Source organism: Rhinichthys klamathensis, unplaced genomic scaffold, assembly GCF_029890125.1.
Source record: "Rhinichthys klamathensis goyatoka isolate OS25496 unplaced genomic scaffold, OSU_Roscu_1.1 h1tg000308l_1, whole genome shotgun sequence".
Lineage (NCBI taxonomy): Eukaryota > Metazoa > Chordata > Actinopteri > Cypriniformes > Leuciscidae > Rhinichthys > Rhinichthys klamathensis.
In genome coordinates this window covers 437,170-455,335 of record NW_026606826.1, presented here as the reverse complement: position 1 = coordinate 455,335, position 18,166 = coordinate 437,170, and the positions used below count along the sequence as shown (strand labels likewise).

The 18,166-nt window shown below is 37.2% G+C and overlaps 1 protein-coding gene across 1 annotated transcript in view; it reads left to right on the top strand.

Annotated features, from left to right (window-relative positions):
- The first annotated feature begins 252 nt into the window (after window positions 1–252).
- agmo (alkylglycerol monooxygenase) overlaps window positions 253–18,166 on the top strand; it is a 28,993-nt gene continuing 11,079 nt past the window's right edge. Inside the window, exons 1-9 of the mRNA XM_056270765.1 lie at window positions 253–500; window positions 3,596–3,726; window positions 4,024–4,175; window positions 12,670–12,773; window positions 12,920–13,015; window positions 14,819–14,885; window positions 15,117–15,182; window positions 15,453–15,532; window positions 16,357–16,491. Coding sequence (XP_056126740.1) covers window positions 378–500; window positions 3,596–3,726; window positions 4,024–4,175; window positions 12,670–12,773; window positions 12,920–13,015; window positions 14,819–14,885; window positions 15,117–15,182; window positions 15,453–15,532; window positions 16,357–16,491 — 954 coding nt within the window. The 5' untranslated portion in view covers window positions 253–377. The remainder of the gene's footprint in view (window positions 501–3,595; window positions 3,727–4,023; window positions 4,176–12,669; window positions 12,774–12,919; window positions 13,016–14,818; window positions 14,886–15,116; window positions 15,183–15,452; window positions 15,533–16,356; window positions 16,492–18,166) is intronic.

Genomic DNA, 18,166 nt, shown 5'->3' with positions numbered 1-18,166 from the left:
CACACCATTAGCGATGGACACTAATTCAACCAGGTTCAAAAGGAAATGTGCCAAATGGATGCGTTTCAAGGCCTCAGTTAAGAAAAAAAATGCTATTTAAACTTAATCAAACTGATGACGAATTCATATTATGCCATACATTTATATCAATCCTAATTAAACATACTGGTCAATAGCACGTGAAGGCAGCAAGTAAAATTGCCTCCTTATTGTGTGTCATGCGATTACATAATCTCTTTTCATGACTGCGTTTCCGTGAAGTTCAAAGGTCCAGACGCCTGTAGGTGTTTATAAACGTTCAACAGACAACATCTGTGTTTAATCCGGCAGAGAGAAGAGCCACTGATTTATACTCATTTTTACCATTTACAAGCACAATGGCGCAAGGGGAAGTACACAATGTAACTGTTTCTCAGGGAGTTCGTATGCTGTTCAGTCTAATGACTCCTAATGAATCATCATTCGCCACTGTACAAGAGGTGCCGACATATGTTAATCAGGTAAGCCTGACGTCATTATTAAAAAAATGTGAAAACAAATACGAGATTATATAGGCTACTGGCTACTTATTAGAGCTACACTATGTTTAATAACAACAACACACACTCGTGGAGAGAGTTCGACAGAGCTTACACAACAGAGCTTAAACAACTTATGTGAGGTTTAGGCTACATGTTTTTAAATCAAAACTCGTTTTTTTGTTTTAAAAGTTAAAAGTTTTGTTAAATGCACAAGTATAGCCTATCGTGCAAGACGAGTGCCTTGGACAAAAACACAGTAGGCATCATACAGTGAAAAGTTCAGTTCTGTATGTGATGTAGCCTAGCCTGCTGTATTACACAACGACGATGGTTGAAAAGATTGACTTTCACCTTTCGTCACCTTTTGGATCAGGTAGTAGATGTAGTCTACGAATTTCAAATGTGCTCAGTGTTGGATGATTTTTAATATTAGCTACTTCCTCAGATTTTTAAATCATGCCAATTCATATGGTCATAGCTTTGTACAAAACATCTGTAGCCTAATGGTTTCTTCAGTATTGATAATAATGCTTTACCAAACACTTTCAGACACTCTGACATGATGCTCTGTTTGACTTTAATGGAGACTTCACCCATGTTTTCTAACAACAAGTCTAATTCTAAGTGTTTAAATGATGCCTTAATTCCACATTGTGTGGTTTCTTGATTTTCATCAATGTGCAAAAACAGTGAGCACCATGCCTGCAACAATTGGAAAATAAGTCTGCCACCTGTTCGGGTTTTTAAGCCCCGCAGCAGGGTGCTCGCTTCTCACATTTTAACAGACCCATATGTGTGTTTTTTGGTTTGGCTGTACTCAAATCAACACATGTTTGTTATTTGAGGTAAAACACTCACATTTTTACAGGCCTCCATAAACACATGAATAGAGAAATTGCAATTAACCACACTGCAGGAATCCTAATTGTTGTAATTCTGTCACAAACACACACTTGTTAAATTGCCTCGCTCGCTATTCCTGCAGAACTTTATTTGAAGTTTCTGTCTCTTGATGTGTGTGGGTGAGAGAATAGAAATTCTCTGTTTTCTTGTCTCTGTCAATACACGGATTTGTGCTTTTGACATTTTAGATATTTTCTCCGATCAGTTTGATTGAAAACTGTCATTGCAGTCCCATTGTTAGACAATAAATGTTTAGTTGAAACAATAAAATGTAAGTCCACAATATGACCAAGAAAGCTAAAGAAAAAAACTAAAATACTAACATCTGGTTTACAAATGTTATTTTTCCCCCTGGTGAGATCCGAGTCCACAATCACAGCTTTATATACAACTATTAACAATTTTTGCAAGCTTAAAAAATGTTACTGAAGGGCTAAATAGCTGTTTTCATTTATTTTATCTTATGTATAATTAAAAACATGCTAATAACCATTTTTCAAATATTCAAAATTGAAGTGCACTTGTTCCTGTAGTTTTCTTGTTGCAAATACAGCAGCTCATTGAAGTTAAATATATAATTACATGTAGGTTGAATTTCATAGGTTTCATAAAAGGTTTGTAGTTTTTGAAAGGTATATAGGTATATAGGTTTTCATAAAAGGTTTTTTTCATATATGTTGCACTAGCAGCTCGAGATTCGCTGCAGTCGGCAGCCAGATGTGTCCAGGTTTGCGTGTGATAGGGGTCCCCAAGTGGTCTATCCTGCCTCAGTTCACATGTACACACACACACACACACACACACACACACACACACACACACACACACACACACACACACACACACACACACACACACACACACACACACACACACACGTCGAGTTCCACCTGTAGATCTACTCTGTTAAGCCCTGCCCCCCCCCACACACACACTCAGTTCAGTGTGCGTGTGTTTTCATGTGAGAAAGCGAGTCTAGGGTTTCACTCTGCGAAGAGTGACCCAGAGTTCTGCCAGCACCACATCTGTTAAGTTTTTAATTAGTCTTTTGTGATTTGCCCTAGGTTTTGATGGGTAATCCAAGTTCAAGAAATCCTGAACCTCAGAACCAAATATTTAAAGTTAAACCTTGCTGGCAAATTATAATTTTGAATAATGTGTCTGGTGTTCAGAAGATGGACATGATTGTTTAGAGAGACCATCCTTACAATTCCTTAAACTCCAATCCAACACACTTTGCATTGAAATGTACTTGATTTGATTTTAGTTTTTTAGTGCTTTTTTATTTGTACATTTTATATAATATAGTTTAGTATATTTATTATACAATATTTAATATATTTTACACACACACACACATATACACACACAAACACTACCGTTCAAAAGTTTGGGGTCAGTGAGAATTTTATTTTTATTTTTTGGAGGAAAGAAATCAATACTTAATTTGATCGAAAGTGACAGTAAAGACATTTATAATGTTACAAAAGATTCTATTTCAAACAAATGCTGTTCTTTTGAACTTCCTATTCATCAAAGAATCCAAAAAAAAAAAAAAACTGTACAACTGACAGACCAACAACTGTTTCAACATTGATAATAATAATAAATGTTTCTTGAGCATCAAATCCTCATATTATACTGATTTGTGAAGGATCATTTGACACTGAAGACACTGACACTGGTGATGCTGAAAATTCAGCTTTGATCACAGGAATAAATTACACTTTACTATATATTCACACAGAAAACAGCTGATTTACACTGGAATAATATTTAATACTATAACTGATTTTTGTTGTATTTTTAATCAAATAAGCGCAGCCATGGCTAGCAGAAGAGAATTCTTTTAAAAGTATTTAAAATCGTACCGACCCCAAACTTTTGAACGGTAGTGTATATACATATTCTTTTCTTTTATCCCATGAATTTGCTACAGAATCATTGCACATACTTTATCTATTTGCTGACAGAGGTCTAGTGTGTTGAATTTTTTCTGGCTGTTACAAAAAGTCATGTGCAACACTTACAAAAGGCGACTTATTCTTTTATATTAAGATGCAGCACTTAAAAGTTTCCATGAAATGTACTAGAGTCAACCCAATATAATTATAATGATTGTTATGCTGGTGTTTATTCACTGCTGGATTTATGATTTTTGTGTGTTGTAGGCCACACCGTATTTCATTGGTTTGATAATATTGGAGATTGTGTTGGGATGGTTAAAGACAGATGGCCCTCGCATCAAGATCAACGATTTCATCACATCTTTGTCCGCAGGGATGATGTCTCGTCTGCCTCAGTAAGTTGACAACAACTTTCCCAAGTCACAGATTTACCTCACAGAAATAGTTATGAATCACAGGAAAGTATTGACATGTCTTAGATTTCAAAACTCAATTTTGTTGACAGTCATGCTGTATCCGATATCACTTGACCTTACAACGAGGTTGTGCAGTGTTTTGAGCACTGAATTAAATTGATAACAAAACTAACAAAACAAAACTACAAATTCATGTTTCTCTTGTGCAGTAATAGACTCCATGACAGGAGCTCTACTGATATGACTTAATTCAGCTCTCTGTGTGTCTATCTCAAGGCTCATGATAAGAAGTTTGGAGGTGTCAGCTTATATTTATGTCTGGAACAACTTCCGTTTATTGGAGCTTCCCTGGGATTCAGCTTGGACGTGGTGGCTTGCGTTTCTTGGTGTGGACATGGGATACTACTGGTTCCATCGATTCGTCCATGGTATGTGGATATCCTGCCAAATGCACTGCTTATATCCATCCATCTGCTTTAAAGGAGTTCGCTGAATGTAAAAATGCAAGGTCATAACATTCCAAAATTTACAGGGTGTGCTGCTTTCTTCTTGTGAATTTTAATATGATTTAATTATTTAATCTAGCATTTTTACACATTTCAGTTCCAACTGGAATAGGAGCCATTACAATCATTTTCAAAACCCATTCATTCAGTTTATAGTGATATAATGACAAAAACAAAAAACAAAGAGTGCCATAAAAGTGGTCCATATGACTTCTGAAGCCGTATGGTAAGTTTTTGTGAAAAACAGACTGAAATTTTGGTCATAATTCACTGATAATCCTGCCAGAATTAAAAACATTAACTGAGTTTTTCACTGCGAAGAAACTAGCTTTTGAACATGTTTAAACTAAAGTACTGTAGGAAGCATTATTTGTATCTGAAGTCATATATGGATGTTAGTTTTATGTTCTTGCCATAATGGCTGGTTTAGTTCCATGATAATGTTGTTTTGACCCCTGTGTCTTCAAGGATCGTATGTCTTGCTACATTTGCAAGTTCATAACTTGGAAAAGCAACTGTTTTTGATTTACCTCAGACTCTATAGGAGTTTTATTTTCCATATTTCAGTAAACACATTTATATACAGTATAATCTGTCTTCAATCCAGATGTGGAAAATGCATCTTAGATTAAATGCCTTCTTTTTTTTTTGGCCTTGCATACGAAATATCAATCTGTCAAGAACTAGGCGATTGCAAAAGACACTTATGTTTGCGTAGCATGAGAGTTCAGGCAGAGAGCCGTGAGAAGTGTGTCCAAACAGAGGATAACGTTGTCACAGCTGTAATCTTTGAGTGCTGTGGTGTTTTTCTTCTTTCTTCAATAGCAGCCGTCACAGAATAGCATTGCCAGTAAATATACTTTGTTACCATACTGTAGGTTGTAAATCTGCTTCTCAACAGTTTGAGATGGTGGATCTTGGAGCTCTCCAGTATGCTGGAGAATATGAAATCCTAAATCCTACTTTTGGTTTACCAAAATACAATGTTACAGACTGTTTAGTTTTTTTCTAAAATGCACATTGCTCAATAATTTGCCCCATGCCCTCTTCTACTCCACAAGTAAACATCCACTGTGTCAGAGCAGAGGCCAGTGCATTGACTTCAGTTTCTTCCGAATAGAAAAGGTAAAAGCAGGCCACTGCCCTTCGCTTCTGAAGTATGCTTACCATATGCTACACCAATTCCATCCATTTGGGATTTAATGTTGATATGATGGCAGGATGTTTTTTTTTATTACATCTCTCCAGACTTCACTTGGACCCCTAAATAAAGTGATGAGGTGCTTGTGGCTGTCATGTTATGTTTTCCATTGTCCCGAGTTCTTGCTCCGAGTCGGAAATGTCATTTTATGTCAGAGGTCTCCTGTGCCCAATTTGTTCTTTTTGAAGTCAGAGGAAATTATTTGTCTAGTTTTCTATTCCATTGCTGTCCAAGATGACTTCTTTTGGATATGGTATGATTCTAATTCATAAAAGACCCAGACATAATGGCCTTTCTTTTAAGGATCGTCGTAGTTAGTTTAGCTGCTATACCTTTGTAACCAGAGAATATTACTGCGGGGCTGGGAAGAATGGGAAAAGTGATCGTAGTAGCAATGGGAATCGTAAGGGATTCTGCTTCCAGTCTTTTGACCATTTCCTTATAAAGAACTGACTCAAAAGAGTAATTTGCTACTCTGGTTATACTTATTTTTGTTGAGTGTGGGCAACTCAAAAGGATGTTTCTTGTTCAAAATAATAAGGTTGTCATGTCATATAATTTTAATATTATTTCATTATATTTTATTGGTGTTATCAGTAAGAGAAAAGTTGAATTTATCACATTAAAATTAAATGCAACTATATAGAACATCTTCTGTTTTTTATGTCCATTGAGTGTAAAAAATGTGATTGATTATTTTCAATGACCAGAAACCTGTGAGCAGCAGCTCTCGGACTAAACCACATGTCCACCTTTGTTATTTCAGATTTCACTTCTGACCACTAACTTGAGAGGTTAACAGCTGGTCTTAAGGTTTAGCTAATGATCTCCGAATATTTTTCATACTCAATTTTGGTTCAGTTGGCGAACAAAAGCTTTTATCTAAAGCTCTATTCTTTTGGGACTTGTAAGCTATAAATCTTTATTCTATAGCATGAAAAAACAATTTTATGGGCATAACAGCAGAAATATGACCGCTATAAAACTATACTGACCCTAATTAGTGCCATTGTAAAATGGAAAAGGTTTTTTTGATCATTTTTATGAATTAAATTTTTTCCTACACAGGTCAAAGGTCCTTTTTTGATACTATAAGCATGCTAAGATGTGGTAAAAATGCTGTAATATCTGTAGCATTTAAAATTCGTATTGTGTAGTAGGAAGTTAGGAACCCAATTTTTGCATAAATTCACAACTGCCCTGAATGACTTTAAAGCTTAAATTTAAGACTGATTTGTAAAGTAGTTGTTTTTCCTTGTCTGAAGTAGCCATTTAATATAGTTAGAAATTCATATCCTCATAAATCAAAGACTGCTTTTGGCCTTGGTGGCTTTTGATGTTGTCCAGGCGTCTGCTTCTGCGTGAGCTATTTGCATGCGTCCATTCTGCTCTCTTCTGTCATTCTCTGTCACATTTTTTCCACATGTTGCCTTATTTTCCAATTGCCTGCAAACCTTTATTGCGACTCTTAGTGGTGTTTGGCCTTTCCATGTCTTCCTCTATAGCGATGCCACACTCCACTGTAGCGGGGCTGGCTTTCCGACCGCACGGTCGGTTTTGGCAACGTAGGCCAGACGAGGTTTATGGTTTAGCCCGGACTAGGTTAATGGTCTTCTAGATCCTTTTACGCATCAAGATGTTTTAAAATCTGTAGACAGAGAAGTGTATTAAAATAGCTGCGGTCCCCAATGTGCAATATAGGTAATGCGGTTGTTTGCACTCTCTACATCTGCTTTTGTTTTAAAACAAAATTATATTTGTTGCAATTTGGATCGTTGATATTTCAGATAGAACTTATAGTTGTATTTACACCATTTACCCAGTGTGTTTTACTAGTGTGTGTTTTACCACCGGTAAACAACATAATCATAGGCACCACACTCATTGGCGTCAATAGGAGAGAGATTTAATGCGGCCGGCTCGTTGACAGCAGTAGTAGCTCTGTTTGCTCTGCCGCTCTCATACCAACTGTGATTCAGGTCCCCATATGCTACCATTCCCAAAGAGCCCCACAAAAACCTCAGCTTAACCCTCCATTCAGGAACTCTGAAGCAGCCCGATGGGCTAGGAAGGCCATGGTGGCTGCTGCTGCATTAGGGCTCCATCAAGTTAGTCTTTCATTTCGCAGTTTCATGAGTCATGAGCAATGACAGATGTATGGTGGGCTCCAGAAGTCTGAGACCACATTTGGGTTTTTACTACTTCCAACTACTATCTACTGTAGTTTAAACATGGAAATACATTTTTGGATTTTGAAAAACCTAAAACAAAGGTCAAATTAATGGGAACTATGAATAAGATTTGCACTTCTTCTTGGGTCACTAATCAAGCAAAATACTCTTGCTTCCATTTAAAGCAAAAGATACACTTTTTGTATCCTGATATCATGCTGGAGAACACAGGTTTTACAACAAAATGGGTTTGTGCAAAAGGGACAAACCAAATATGACATTCTGAAATTCATGTAAATTTAACTTTGTCACATTTTTATTTAATTAGTTGAATTCAGAACATTTTTTACAAATGTTTTATATCCTTTTTCAGATTGAAAGTTTTTTTTTTCCCTTTTTTTCCCCCAGTAAATATTTCATTGCATCCTCAATTTTGAGAAGATTGATTTTACTACAGTAATGCTGTCAGGTAGGATTGCTTTTAATGGCAGACTCGCTTAAATAACCTTAGTTTTGGTGATTAGTTTGGCCTAAGGTTGCATTCTGTGTTTCCTACAGTAGATGTGTAGCATGACGTCTTTAGATTAATTACAAGTCCTGCAGGTCTTTGGATCTGGAGTCTTACTTGTAAGCCCAACTTTTGTAAAGCAACATGCATTTTAATTCCCTAATTCCCTCTCCTTTTCATTCACTAGAGTCACATAAAGACATTTGAATAATGATAGTTTGGAAAAACATTTGGTTCGTCCAAGGAGGATATTGTGTGGGTTTCTAAGACACGTTTTTTTATCTGGTGTGCAGTCTAGAAGAAGTGTCATATTCATGTCTTTTTACTTTATTTTGAGGTTGAAGTTGAGGCTAGATGCTGTAGGTTTATACAGAAGGTCATAAAGCTGGATAGAAACTATAAACAAGTTATGGAAGGCATTACGTAATGTTACATTCTTTATCACCTCACACCGTTCAATGTTTTTCAGTGGGAAAGGTGTTTATTGCACTTGAGCCACTGGGTTTTCCAAAAGTAAGCTTTGATCATATTAGAAATGGTATTTTGTGGCTGTCATCGTTGGAAGTGCTTGGGGCAAAATGAGTAAATATTACGACTGATGTAACCTTGTAAAGATGCACAGAGGAAGGTTGTATGGAAGGTTTGACTTTATTTGCACATTTGTAACTGGAATCCGAAAAGTTATAAAAAGAAAAAAGTTAGCTTTCTCCAGTAGCAAAATGTTGCAGTAGCACATATGTTTACATATGCAACCTTCCGATATCATGTTTGGGATACAGTAGTGGCACACGTTTAGCGTTTACGCAGACGCCGGCAGTTGTCAAGACAAACAGATCACGTCAATGCCGCCACGGGGCGTCCCAAAGGAGGCCGGGACTGGATGTTATTGTTTTCAAAAGGAATCCTCTTGGTGGAAGGCGGCGGGGTTTAACCCCAGGCCACGGGGGCTTCATAAATCTTCTCTTGCCTCTGGAAGTCCCCGGCCATGCAGGTTGGAGGGCGTACAAAAGAATCGAACCGGCCAGGATGTGGAGCCAGGGCTCAAAACCAGCACCCCTGGGACACTGCAATAATATCAACAATGTCCAGCAAATCAGCCACTTGTGTTTGTAGGCAAGTGTGTGCATATGTAAGTTTTGGATGAAGCCAAACCAAGCCAGTCTAAAGGGGTTGTCTCTTGCTGTGTCAAAGATTTTGTCCTTTAGGATAGGAGTCTACCTCCACCATATGCCATGAGTGAAGTAGGACTAGGAAAAAAAACAGATTTTCCAATTAATTGACTGTTATTCTTAAAAGTAAAGCGTGTAGCTTCTGCGACACTAGTGACACTTAGCGGGATTACAACAATAAAGAAACTGTGCAAACGTGCCTTCTCACGTTACGCCTCCCCCAACTCAAGCATCCCAAATACAGCTCTTAAGGGTGTGAAGGCGTTTCTTAACAGGTAAAGGTTGGCTACCTTCAATAAAAGGTCCAAAATGTTAGGAATACTTTTATCTGTGTTGCTAGGTGTCATGATTAATTCGCATGTGACCTGTTTAATCCTGCAGTCCATAATTAATGAATAAAAAATGCAGTGTATTGCAATATTATAGCAAAGAAAAAAAAAAAACTTCTATTGCGTTGTCCCTACAGGCAGAAAGCAATATCATAGCGCAACCAGTGTAGTCTGAATCAAGAACAAAATCATTATATTAAACCTATACTTTTAGTGAATTAAAAACATTCAGCACAGCTGTGTGATTCACGAACAAATGACAATATTGTACCTAAAATGTACAGTAAGTTTACTCTATATTAACATATTTTTGAATTAAACCATTTTATAAGAGCAAAATCACTCCTGCATTTGCGCAGTATTTCCGAATATCAGCCATGATTATTCCTGTGCAGTGAAATTCAAAATATACCACTCTTTTTTTACTAAATGTCTCCAGCAGCAGTTTTGAGTGTGAGCAAAGACATCGTGAAGTATTGTGGTGACAGACATGGGTTTGTGACTGTTTGTGTTGGCGTCTTTTGTTTGCTGACAGCTTGTCCACTCTGCCCAGACGTTCACAGTTCATTGATAACCTGAGTGACATGGCATGCAGTCTCTCGCCACGCTGAGGCTCAGTGAGGCCCGTGGCATCATGTGGGGCCTCGGCACTAGAGCTGAGGAGGTATTCACATGTTAGATGAAAAGGGAAAACTCAATATTTAATGCATGTGATGAAAATAACTTGACTGCCAAGTGTTCTTGGTCTCTTATAGTTTTTATTAATAGGTTGTTTGAATGTGCACATGTGTAGCACATTCAAAAATACAGTAACATATTTACAAGTAGAGAGATTTAATTTATTTTTCCTTTCAAAATGTTTCGTCAGTACACTTTAAAGTGTGCACTGTAATGCACAATGGTGTAATCAGTGTATTTTCTTGTTAGTTTAACCCTTCATTTTATGGGGCTTGTGTTAAGGCCTCTCACCCTTATTCATCTACTATTACAGCACAGTTATGTACTGTGATGGTAATTGTACACGAGTCTGTATGTTTCTGTTCCTGTACTTTGCATCCATACCAGAGTTTATAGATAAGAACCTATTTAAGTACAATAGACCCTGACCTTAAGGTGATGATTTAGTTTTCCATAAAAATGTACATAAATGTCTTTATTCATTCATTCTGAGAATGTCATGACGTGGTTTGGATATTAATTTGCATAGAGAATAATAGTTTGCCTTGGGCCAAAGTGTCCATTAGCAGATTTACATTTACATTTAATCATTTAACAGACGCTTTTATCCTAAGCGACTTACAAATGAGGAGAGCAATAGAAGCAGTTGAACTAACAATAGGACAACAATATGCAAGTGCTATGACCCTTCCCAGTTTAGTCTAGGGCAGTTTAAAAAAAAATAGATGTAGAATAGAAGAGATGCCCCAGCAAGCACCCAAGTAACCCTAGTTGATATCTCTCCTTGAGTGTTGAGACCAAACTAATGCTTTTCTTTATCCATTTATAGTACATACTGCTTTCTGTGCAACTAAATGTTGTTCATCCCTGTATTCTTGAGAAAAGAACAGTATCTCTGTGTCTGAGCAGACCATGGTCTTCAGGCATGATGGGAAAGTCTTTTCTGTGGCATAGGTTCTCATCATTAAAGCTCTTCCCCTCTGAATACTGCCTGCCAAACTATGCGGCTTCCAGCCGAGGCCTGCGCACGAGGACACGGATTGCAATGAGGCCTAGCTGAACATACTTCCTACCGGTGACACCCCACATCAATCTTACACTGCTCTGCCCTAGGAGGTGAAAGCATGGGCTCACACACTCTCAAACACTGACTGGAGCTCTGCGGGTGTGTTTTGAGAAAAAACTCTGATTTCATCTCTTGATTCAAAGCAGAAAGCTCTAAAGAGTGTTATTTATAACAAAGTAGTTTTAGCTCTTGCAATACTTCATTTAAAGTTTGGAATTTAAATCTAATTCTATACTAGCTTGAAGTGCAGAGACAACTATAAATAAACTATGTGAACATTTTTTCTGTTGGTTTGAGAATCCTGACACGGCAACAACTGATGTCTGTTTGTTCAATCAATAGCAGAAAGGGGAAATGTTTGGGGGAACAGTTTTAATTTTCATACACACTGAAAGCATCTCTTCCTGGTCCTGTTATCTGGATTAAGTGGACTGGTTGAAGTTGTTTTCTCAATGGAGAGCTTCGACTGCTCACTTTGCCACTGGCCTGGTGATTCTAACATCTCAGCAGAGCCCCACTGGCAGGGAGGAAGGTTTTGTTCTTATGCTCTCACCACGATGTGTTTTTTCAGCTGGATCACAGCATTTCACCGGGAACTTCACCAGCTCTTAGATTTGATGGACCTCACACTTACACAAGGCCTTCGACAATCTCCGAGAAAAATCCTAAAGAGATTTGACAGTGTTGGTCATCTCATTAGTGCTGCTAAGTACGGCGGTCCTGTAGACTTCATTGAAGGAGGAACCCAAGCTGTATCAAAGGACCAGAATATCAAGGAGACTTGAGGGTGGACTTGTGTTTTCATTAGAAAATGTAAAAACAAATAAAAGAAAATAAACTATTCCAGACTTCACAGAAGCCTACAGTGGCTGTTTGTACATTTTATTTTAATTATTTTATTATGTTATTTATTTTATTATTTATTTTTAATTTAATTTAAATTTTATTGATTTAAAAAAAAATGAGAATTTTTTTTATTTTAAGAAATGTTAAAAAATATTTCCATGAGTCTCATTGTGATTAGGTTACTTGTTCTTACTCCTGGTGCATATTCAGAAGCATGCAGTCAAATCGTTCTGCCAAAAAAGAGATTGTGGCCTGAATATGGCTCTTAGAGTCCCCCTTTTTTTAGTGTGCAAACTATAGATATTCTTATATCAACAATTTCAAAACATGTCTAAAGCCAAAACATAGAAATTAGTCCAATTCATTGCTGCTTATCATCGGTTCAGATTCTGCACATTATTTCAGCAATGTCACTCAGCTGTGTCTTTCTCCTTTTTTGTCGTTTCAGAGTTAAACTTCCTGTGGGCTGCTCATCAGGTTCACCACAGTTCTGAATACTACAATCTGTCGACAGCACTACGCCAATCTGTCACTCAGCAGTTTTCCTCATGGGTATGAAGAACCTGCATCTCCCTAATTAACCTATGATAATTTTGGCATGATGCATGATAGATCACATAACAGTTATTAGTTAATGAGCTCTAGCCGTGTAGCTAATGACCTATTATGAAGTGATAATATTTGATGTGTTTTATCAGCTGTTTTACCTTCCGTTGGCGCTGATGGTCCCTCCGTCGGTGTTTGCAGTGCACATACAGTTTAACCTGCTGTATCAGTTCTGGATTCATACTGAGGTACTGTGGATTTGTCATTACTAATGGTTTAGCACATTTCAAAAACATTGTGGCACATTATGTGATAAAATTAAGCCATTTCTTTGCTCTCAACTGTTTCATGTTACTTTCATAGCATGGTAGACTTAGTGTAGCCATTTTCAAACTCTAATCTTTTGTAGGGTTGCAGTTTTGCCCGTTCTGTGGTTATGAATACCACACTCAATCATAAGTAATGAGATTTCGAGATTTTATGAAATATTCCAAACAGAAGCTTTACATTTGCCATTTAAATGGGCTTCAGTATCGGCTTTACATTCGGGGATCGTTTGGGAAATGGATTTGGAATCACTTCCATCTTGTAGAGCTCTATTAGTGAAACCAGTCTTCACGTCTCCAATTTTCTGAGGGGTATAATTTATGCTCCCTTTATAGGCTTTTTTTTTTGATGTCATGTAATTTATTGGCGTCGAATTCCCAGCCCTCATCCAACATTAGAACACGAGTTAAGTCGTGAGGGAGCTCTTTTCTTTTAAGATAAAATTCAGCTGTTGCCAGATCTCTCATTACATGGAAATAATGGCCCACTGAAATACGGTGCTCACTTATGCTGAGCTGTTCCCATTTTGCAGACGTCAAAAATCAAATACTTAAGTAAAAAACCTGATGGTCAGCCCTAACACCTGCGATATATTCTCCATCAAGCTGAAATTGATGTTTATAACCTGGTAAAATAAGGCTTTGAATGTGTATGTGTGCATTTAACTCGCCATAAAGCTTGCGCATAGACACGCACACGTGTATTTATGAGTGTGTGTTAGTAGACTTAATGGCTTCTTTATTCTTCTTCTAATCCAATGTAATGTTTGTTTTACATCCAATCTATAAATATTGTTCTTTCCATCTGGAAATCTGGCCACCTTTTTCTTTCCGTAGTTAGCAGAGTTTCGACCGAGCTCATCAGATAAGAAAACACTATGTATTAATGATGTCTCCAAGTACATTCGTGAACATCTGAACCAGTCAACGTTCCACAATCCCTGAAGAGCACATTTCTTCAGCATGTAATGCCAAGATAAAGACAAGGCACTCAATAGGGAAAATTAATCACATGTTGTATGTAAGACTAATATTACGATTCTGTCTGCCTGTCCATATGAAAAATGTCAAAGGAGGACAATGGGCTAACCCATGATCATTTGTCTTTGGGTGTTTTGTCTGTGGTTTACACACTGAATATAGGATCGACCTGTTGCTGTTGCCCTTTTGTGCATTAAAGGAAATAGTTGTTAATAAGGTTAAAGAGAGCGTTCACCCAAAAACGAAAATTCTGTCATCATGTACTTACCCTAATATCATTCCAAAGCTGTATGGCTTTATTTCTTCTCTGGAACACGAAATAAGTTATTTTGAATATTGTACTAGTCATTTTTGTCCAAGTAGGTTTTCAAATAATGATACAAAAATTACACAAAAGCACCGTAAAAGTGAACCCAAATTAAAGTCCTTATTAATCGATAATCTTCCCCTTCGGTAAGCCGTGAACCATTGTGAATGGATCTTTGAATCAGTGATCTTTGGGTACCAGATCAGTCAGATTTGTGAACAAATCAATTCAATTGTTTTTTGTGAACCAGATCAACTGATGTCAAGATTGTCAGTTGAATAACGTTCAAATTTCTATGTGTTCCTCACGTAAAGCTGTCATATGACTTTGAATGTAGCGCACAAGTCACATATTTTATGGTGCTTTGCATAATTTTTGGAGCTTGGAAGTCTGTAAGAATATTATCTGTGACCTTGTGCACCTTTTTCTATCACTAGCTGGTCAAAGATCTTGGACCTCTGGAGTGGATCCTAAATACTCCCAGCCACCATAGAGTTCATCATGGTAAGTGTTATTAACTTTGACAGTAGAATTGCATTGCACTGTTCCCATAATGCATTGCTGTTAGTTTATCACTGTGGGTCAAAAGCGAAGCCGATTTTGTCGGATCTTATCATGTGACATGAGTAACACTGTGTTAATACTTCATATGCCTCATTTTTAAAAACGGTGATGCCGTAACGACTTGTCATTATCTATGTAGTGAATCATTAACATTTGACCATGCATTCGCAGGGCGAAATCCGTATTGCATAGATAAGAATTATGCAGGAATTCTGATCATATGGGACAGGATGTTTGGTAAGTTCTGTCTGTATATGCTTTCAAAATGTCGACCAATAGGTTGTTGTCGTCTGATTAATGAAAACAAGCCTGATCTGTGCACTAGTGGCACATGCATCCATGCATTACATTCATGTAATCTTTCTACTGTCTTTGGGAATAAAAATGGCACAAAGTACAAATTAGTAGTGTAAATTATAACTTAAAAACACAAATGATGATCTGTCACTTTTTGTGAATTGTACTCTACGATTGTGATTGGGGTGTACTCTGCTCTTTTCCATATAGGTACTTTCACTCCTGAAAGTGATAAAGTTGTCTATGGTCTCACACACCCAATCAACACATTTGAAGTCTGGTCTGTCGAGGTTGGTGCATAACAGCTATGACAATGTCAATAAAGATTTTTGATTTTTAACTTTTTATTTAAAAAAATATTAATAATAGTACTAATATTACAGAATGTTTTTAAATGATTATTTTTTTGCAATACTGATCTGACTTGCAATATCTAAGATTAAAAAAGTATCTTTTCATTGTAACATACAGGGACAACGTTTACATCATTTATAGACAAAATGTTTCGATTAATTTACCCCCTCATTCTATCAAGACCTTTGACTGGTGAAAATATCAACACTGGAGATGAATTGGGTTTCACATAATGGACTCTAGTGTATCAGACCAATCTAATTTTAGAGATGTAAATATCTGAGCAGAGTCAATGGGAGCCGGCTTCTGCTCACATTACCGGGCTAGTGGAAAAGCCATGCTGTAACCATAACATTATTACTTCACTTTAAACATATGGCTCAGGAGAGGTGAAAGAGTCCTGCAAAACCAAATGGAGGTTGTGTTTGATTATTTTTTCTCTGCTCTCCTGTGGCGGTCCGGAGTAAGAGCGGTCTGATGCATGTGACAAAAAGCATTTAGACACGAGGACTAGATGATGATGAATAAAATGAATAAGAAAAATGTTTATCTTTGGGTGAAATATAAACTGTGCAAAAAAAAAAAAAATCTGATTGTGATGAAAAGTCTAAAATACAAATCAAAAGGATAATATTTCACGCCATAGTTGAGTGAAAAGTTTTTGGGTAATGCAGCATTAAAAAGGTTTCTTAGTATAACGGCTGCATGTGCCATGTATGGTTTAAACACTCTTTCTTCTTCTTTTCTTTCCCCTCTCAAGTTCCTTTATTACCCGTACCTGTGGCAGAGGTTCTGGGAGGCTGAAGGCATTTCAAATAAGCTGTCCGTCATTTTTAAAGGGCCAGGCTGGACTCCTGGAAAGCCAAGACTGGGAGACATTGCTGATATACCCCAGGTGGGAAACTCTTTGTTTGTTTTTTTTACTCCATTATATCTTACTATATTCTGATAAAATGGTAGACCGAAATGAATTGAGAATGTACTTTAAATTCTAATCAAATTCCTACATTTCTAGGAAATTTTAAATTGAATGAAATAAATTGCTGTAGTTTAAGAACTCATAAACATTATATATATTTTTATAGATTTATATTTAATTCATACACTACCATTCAAAGGTTTGGGGGCAGTTTTTTTTTTTAAATGAATACTTCTATTCAGCAATCATGCATGAAAAGACTTTTACATTGTTTCAAACTTTCCACAAAAAAAAATTAAGCATCACAAATGTGTTTAATGTTGATGATAATAAATGTTTCTTGAGCAGCAAATCAGCATATTAGAATGATTTCTGAAATATCATGATGTGACACTGAAGACTGAAGTAATGATGCTGAAAATTCAACTGAAAATTAAAAATCACAGGAATAAATGACATTTTAAAATATCTTAAAATAGAAAATAGTGATTTTAAAAAATATAATGTGCTCAACCAATAGTATGGGTTTGGGACAGGACTATCTGTTTGTCCGACCAATTGAGTTAGTACTCAGGAAACACTGTTCCATTTCTGCTAATGGGGCAGAAAATTTCACCTTTATCTTTAAAATTGGAAACTCTTTTGTTCCTTGCCTTACTTGTCATTTACTACCTGCTGTTTCTGTAAAAAGAAAAGAGGTCTCCCAAATGACTCCCTGAGTTCCCACATATAAAACAAACTCACGTTTCAAACAGGCTTTACAAGTGTGCGCCGTTGCCAAATGAATCTTAACCGCCTTTGTGAGCCGAAGCACAATAGGCTCATTTTCACTCGTCTTTAAAAAGCGGGCTTTTTTTGGGCCTGATCAAACAGCAGGCCTGCGACAAGGTTTTAAAGTCTTCTCATCAGGAGAGCGGCGGTTTGCTTTGAAACGCGTCTAACTGCGCCACATACTCACAGACGCAGTTTCACACTCTGAGAAAGCCTCTCTCTCTCTCTCTCTCTCTCTTTCTGTCGCTCTCACCATGTTACAATTAAAGCCACCTCAAAGTAGGCCCTGGTGATCCTAAACATGTGGAGAGAGAAGGAATTTGACAGAAATATCTTGAAAGGCCCTCGGTGATGCAGACCGGGGTGTGCCTGTTGTTTCTCCTGTGGAGTGGAGGAGAGGAGCAGCGAGGGAGACCGGCTCGGATGTGTTGATTTCTGAGGGAAAGCAGAACACCAGGGTTCTGGTGTGAGGGAAACCCGCACGTGTCTGCAGCTGAGACAGCCTCAGGAATTCTTAGGAAATCATCAGTGATCAAATTCTCAGTGATTCATGCCTATACAACTGATGTATGTAGCAGAGTTGTTTTAGGTCGGGATCCAAACAGTAATGTAATTTGAGTTAGGTAGTCAATCTGGTTTTTCGAGCATGGTGGTTGCTTTGTTCCTGGTCCAAGGTAGTCTACTAGCGCTAACCAACTTGACCTTGGTCCTACCAGCTCTGATCTACAATCTCTAGACCATTTTAACCAATTGATGGCTCTAATTAACCAACTTGGAACAGCTAAAAAGCATCTAAAAAATACCAAATAAAATCAATAAAAATAATAGTTAATAAAAATGATCTCACCGATAATGCGCTTAGTGGTAGCCAAAAAAGTGG